Below are 5823 nucleotides of genomic sequence, written 5' to 3'. Positions count from 1 at the left end.
GGTGCTCTCCAGCTTCCATTTAGAGACAGGGTCTGCACACGGAGAGGCTAAAGCACGGTGCTCTCCAGCTTCCATTTAGAGACAGGGTCTGCACACGAAGAGGCTAAAGCACGGTGCTCTCCAGCTTCCATTTAGAGACAGCGTCTCTCACTGAGCCCGAAGCTCCCTGTTTCGGTGATCATGGCCAGCGAGCAAGCTCCACCTTTCTCTGACAATCAGCACTGAGTTACACACCTGTGTGGCTATGTCTGGCACTTATATGGGCACTTGGGATTTGAACTCGAGTCCTCACATTACAAAGCAAATGTTTACCCACTGAGTCATCTTTACAGCCTAGAAAAAAATCAGTTTTGTCTGTTTGTTTTTCGAGACAAGGTTTCTCTGTGTAGCTCTGGCTGTCTTGGACTCACGCGGCAGCCCAGGCTGGCCTCACACTCCCCCTGCCTCAGAGCTCCGCCCGCCTCTGCCTCCTGAATGCTGGGACTACAGGCGTGGGCCACCGCTGCCCTGGAAAATGGCCTTGTTGTTTTTTTAAGAGCAGCCCTGAAGGAAGAGAATGCACTGGACGTCCGCCATGCGCTTTCTGCTTCACCATCAGCGCCACCCCGTGGAGCTGCACGAGCACCAGCAGACCCACACGGTGGGCGAGGAGCGGAAGGTGCAGGCAGGAAGGCGGTTTTGATCAGACGCCTGCTTGAAGCCAGAAGCCCTGGTTCTACCTGCCGCCCGCTATGACCGTGCAGTTGCTGCTTCCCAAGAAGCAGCTCAGTGCCGGTGGCCGCAAACTCCCAGCGAGAACCGAGGTCTGGGAAGACGGCTCCATGGGTCAATGCCAGAACTGTCCCATGGCAGCACAGCCATGATCCCAGGCTGTGGAGCCGGAGCCAGGGGGAAGCCCTGGCCACCCTGGCCAACCAGCCCAGCCCAGCTGGTGAGACCAGGCCATGAGAGACCCTGACACTCATGGACGGTGGAAGGCGGGCAGTAGCAGAGGATGACTCTCCCGCTGGCTCCCACATGTGCCCACTGCGCATGCACAGAAACAGAACCAAGGTTCAGGCCCCTATATCCACTTCCTGGCCACAGACCCTGCCCTAGACTAGGCTTGGTCCCAGAGGCCATTCTGGCAGGATGCTTTGCCCAGAGGCACCTCTGCTGAAATTCAGAGCTGCCCAAAAGCCCTCAGGGCAACAGAGACTCACCCTCAGGGGTTCCTGGTGGGGCAAGCTCTGCCCCTGACACCCACTGGTGGCACCCAAGGTGGTAGAAGAAGATGCCATCTTCATAGCACTTTTCCTCCTGGTAATGGGTATGCACATTGCCCCCTGGGAAAAGAAGCCGCCCAGGCTGTGTCTCCTCTCCGGCGGGCTCAGGCAGGCCTCGGAGGAGGGGGGAAGTCCAGGCTTGGTGTCAGCTCAGGGTGGGCTCAGGCCCCTGGCAGGCAGGCAGGATTAGGGCAACTGCTCACCATAGACCACCATGTAGTTTCCCAGAACACTGGCTGTGTGGAAGGCTCGCTCCCGGGGACCCTGGAGTCCATCCCGGCCCTTTAGCGTGGTCCACACGCGCCGATCCACATGGAAGAGCTCGGTGGAGTTCACCCGCACGGAAAACCTGCAGGAAAGGGCCAGGCCAGGGCTCAGACCGGGACGGAGACCAGCCGTGACCTCATCTGTATCCCATCCTGACTAGACGTTTGGGATGGGCAGACCCGGCCTGGTACGTTGCGTAATCGCACAGGAGCTGGAGGCGGTGAATGAGTGGAAGTGTGTGGGAAAGCCCCGTCAGAGCCTGAGTAAGGAGTCACAGGAGGGCAAGAGAGGGAGTGAGGGGAGATAAGGGAGAGGGCCTCTAAAGACTCAGTCCCAGAAGGTCGGGCTGGGCGGCCCAAGGCTGCTCACCGCGCAGTGGAAGGCCGGTGCCCGCCGTGGACCAGCAGGGTGCGGGAGGGAGCGTGGAACACCATGGAGTGGCCAGTGGCAGCGGGGGGCCGTCCACCCGCCGGGGTCACCTGCTCCCAGTAGCCCCTGCTGCTGCGGTCCAGGCGGAAGCGGAAAAGGCCGGAGGAAAAAAGGTCACGCTGTGTGCGGCCGCCGGACACGTACAGCCAGGTGTCGTCCACTAGAGCAGCGGCGTGGCCTGCCAGGCCCGGCGGCCCGGAGGAACTGGGGGCAGGCGGTGCCAGGAGCTCCCAGTGGCCTCCGCCCAGGGGGCTGAAGGCCCACACATCGTTGGTGAGCGAGCCGTTGGCCAGCTCCCCACCCATCAGCACCAGGGAGCCAGCCCAGGCCACGGCCACGTGGGAGTGACGGGCAGCCTGCGGGGAGGAGACAGAAACGGCAACCCATGGAGAGGGCCAGAGCACAGACATGCAAAGTCAGACAAACAGCCGTCAGAGGGGAAGGGAAGACCAGCCAAGGGAGGCGGTAGGGACCTGGAGACACAGGACTTGAGAAACAAAGACAGAAGCAGGAGGATCAGGAGTTCAAGGCCAGCCTGAGCCACATGGTGAATCTGGGACCAGACTAGACTAGACTAGACATGAGACCCTGCTTCAGGCAGACAGACAAAAAAGCCAAGCCAGAACAAAAGGGGGGGGGCGGGCCCAGTGGCATGCACTTCTAATCTAATGCTTGGGAGGCTGAGACAGGAAGACTGCCGTGACTTCAAGGCCACTGGGCTGCAGCCTGAGATCCGTAATAACCTAAGCCCTTAACCTAAAGGAAAAAAGGAGGAAGGGAGGGAAGGACGGACGGACGGACAGATGAAAATAAAAACAGAGATGGCAACACAGAGAGAGTGAGAAGACAGGAAGACAGAAATTAAAGTGAACAAAAGGAACAACCCCACATGAAAGGAGACCAAGACAGAACAAGATGGCAAGAAATGAGAGAGAGAAAGATGGACTGAAAGAGAGGCGCAAACGGAGTACAGATGTCTACAGTCTAGCAAGGAAGGAGCAGGAGAACCAGGAGTTCAAAGCCACCCTGTCTGTCGTCTTGAGAGCCCGTCTCAACAAATGGGAGGGAGGGAGAAAGGGGAGCGGAGGAAGCAGGAGGCCGGCCGAGGGAAGGAGAAAGAGGAAGGAGACAGAAGAGTAAAAAACTGGGAAGAAGAAGGGAAGACACTAGCACACAGACAGCAGGGAACCGCAGGCATCCAGATGTGGTTGTCCAGCTGGGGCAGCAGGGTTGTGGAGTGGGAGGTGGGCGGCCGGCCCAGCCAGGGCGGAGGGTCCATACCGGAGCAGGACTCAGGTCCCAGGACTCCCAGGTGTTGGTGGAGAAGTTGTACAGGACAAGGTCACCAAGGGCCTTGTTGAGGTCCTGGCCTGCAGATGAGGCAAATGCTCTCAAACCTCGGCCCTGGCTGACAGGCCTCCAGACCCTTCACCCACCCTCTCACCATCCACCTACCTCCAAAGACAGCCAGCAGCCCTGGCGGGGCCAGGAAGGCGCCGGCGGCCCCGATGCGGGCAGAAAAGGCGGGGTCCCCGGCACTCACGGCATGCCACCAGCCGGCCCCCTGGTTCTCCCACAGGTGCAGGTCACAGGCTCGGCCCAGGAAGCCAGGCTCGCAGCGGCACGGTCCCAGAGTCTGGGAGGAAGGGGAAAAAGGCAAGGAGAAAAAAAAGACAGAGATGTGGGCCAGGAACGCACGGAAAGGTGGGACAGAGCAGACAGACCCACAGAAAAGGCAAGGACAGACAGAAGAGGGCCCGTGAGGTCCACATTCCACCCACGCTGGATGAGCTCAGATCTGGGAGGTCGAGGCAAGGAGGGTCCCAAGCTGAGGGTGCAGAGCTGAGGTGTAAAGTCAGGGTGAAAGCACAGAAGTCAGGGCAGGGAGCCAGGAGTGCTGGCGCAGCAGCACTCGGGAGGCAGAGGCAGAGGATCTCTGTGAGTTCGAGGCCAGCCTGGTCTACAAATCAATCCAGGACAGCCAGGGCTACACAGAGAAACCCTGTCTGGAAAAACCAGAGAGAGAGAGAGAGGCCGAGACCTTGTCTCAGAAACAACCATGGCAGGCACCCAAGGGCAAACAGAATAGCCAAGGGGAGCAGGATGTGAGCCTGAAGGAGGACACGGGGCATCACCCCTCAGTGATAGTTGCCTAGCAATGAGGACAGAGTGAGAAGTGGTGCCTCAAAGGGACAGGAGGTGGAGGTGGGTGGTGGAGTCACAGGTCGGGGAGGTCACAACAGGGTCAGGGACGCTCGGCGCAGCTCACCGAGGTGCAGGTGCCGTGGCTGCCGCAGTAGGCCGAGCACTCCTGCAGGCCGCAGTCTGGCCCTCCCCAGCCCGGCTCGCAGACACACACGCCCGGTGACTTGCACTGCCCGTGGTTCCGGCAGCCTCCCGGACACAGGGAGAAGCGGAAGGACGCGTTAAAGCCCAGCAGGTTGTAGTTGGCATCGCTGAAGAGGTGGAGCAGCATCTGCAAGGCAAGAGGGCGGGGCAGTGGGCAGGCTGCCGCTGGGCGGCACACCACCTGGGGGACCTCACACCCCCTTCCGGCCCTCCTGCCTCCACTTCCCCAGGAGTGGCATTACCAGTGTGCACCACCACAGCTGTTTACGGGGTGCTGGGGAGCGAACCCAGGACTTTGGGAGTGCCGGGCAGAGCCTCTACCACCGAGTCACGTCCCCAGCCCACACCGTCTCCCTTTCTGCCTGCTGTGTGCATGAGGAAGCTCCTGTGTGTCCCCTCATGGGGCAGGGTTTCCATGTGGGCCGGGCTGGTGTCAGCCTCTGCAGAGCAGGGGGACCCTGCGAGCGGGCCACCTACCCGGTGGCACTGACCTTGCCTGAGGAAGCCTCGATGGGCGGGGGCCGGGTGCTCCCGCTCAGACTGGCGAGCAGGGGGCCCTGGGACGAGTCACCGTCATACACAAACAGGTAGTCGTAGGTGCACTCGGTGTCCAGGAAAAGGAAGTCCAGCAGGATTCGGTGCTGAGGGCTCGGGGCTGGGAAGGGAGCACAGGGGTCCACGTGAACCTTCTCAGAGGACCCACACATCCCCCACACATCAGCACACCTGGGACAGCGAGGAACAGGAACTCGAGGAACCGGCATGCAGCTCTGCTCCTGTACAGACTCAGGACAGGCCCTTCTCGGCAGCCCCAGCACAGCGTCCGGGACACCAGGCCAGGCCCTAGGCAGCATGTCACAGGACAAGCCCTTGTCCTCCCCAGGAACAATGACCTCTTCTCACGGCATGCAGGCCCCCGGCCCGGCAGACAGACGCTCCTGTCTCTGCGCAGTCTGGTGCTACACTCACACAGAACAGCTGCTGCCCTCTCTGGACTGGTCTTCTCACACGGAAGACACAGGTCTAATGATACTGTGCTGGAGCCAAGATCTTTTTTTTTTATCCTTCTTTTCTTTTCTCCTTCTTTTCTTTTCTTTTGGTTTCCCAAGAGAGGGACTCACTTTGTAGACCTGGCTGTCCTTGAACTCAAAGATCCACCTGCCTGTGCCTCCTGAGTGCTGGGATTATATGTGTGTGCCAGCACTGGGCAGGAGCCAAGATCTTTAAACTAAAATTGTGGATACAGCTCAGTGGAGAGCCCCTGCCTGGAATCCCCAAGTGAGGGACTCAGTGGTGGAGCCCCTGCCTAGAATTCCCCAGTGAGGGGCTGGGGTGTGCTCAGTGGTAGAGCCCCTGCCTAGAATCCCCCAGTGAGGGGCTGGGGTGTGGCTCAGTGGAGAGCCCCTGCCTAGAATCCCCCAGTGAGGGGCTGGGGTGTGGCTCAGTGGTGGAGCCCCTGCCTAGAGTCCCCCAGTGAGGGGCTGGGGTGTGGCTCAGTGGTGGAGCCCCTGCC

At 60.3% G+C, this 5823-nt stretch overlaps 1 protein-coding gene across 1 annotated transcript in view; it reads right to left on the bottom strand.

Annotated features, from left to right (window-relative positions):
* Positions 1–5823, bottom strand: part of Megf8 (multiple EGF like domains 8) — a gene marked incomplete at its 3' end in the record, with an annotated part of 36397 nt that overhangs the window by 24306 nt on the left and 6268 nt on the right. The window contains 7 exon segments of the mRNA XM_055620713.1: positions 1203–1325; positions 1469–1614; positions 1902–2317; positions 3243–3331; positions 3417–3597; positions 4231–4437; positions 4802–4965. Coding sequence (XP_055476688.1) covers positions 1203–1325; positions 1469–1614; positions 1902–2317; positions 3243–3331; positions 3417–3597; positions 4231–4437; positions 4802–4965 — 1326 coding nt within the window.

The sequence above is a fragment of the Psammomys obesus genome, unplaced genomic scaffold (genome assembly GCF_907164565.1).
Source record: "Psammomys obesus unplaced genomic scaffold, mPsaObe1.curated_primary_1811, whole genome shotgun sequence".
NCBI classification, from domain to species: Eukaryota; Metazoa; Chordata; class Mammalia; order Rodentia; family Muridae; genus Psammomys; species Psammomys obesus.
The sequence above is the reverse complement of the archived record's forward strand: the minus strand, read 5'-3'. Positions and strand labels throughout refer to the sequence as shown.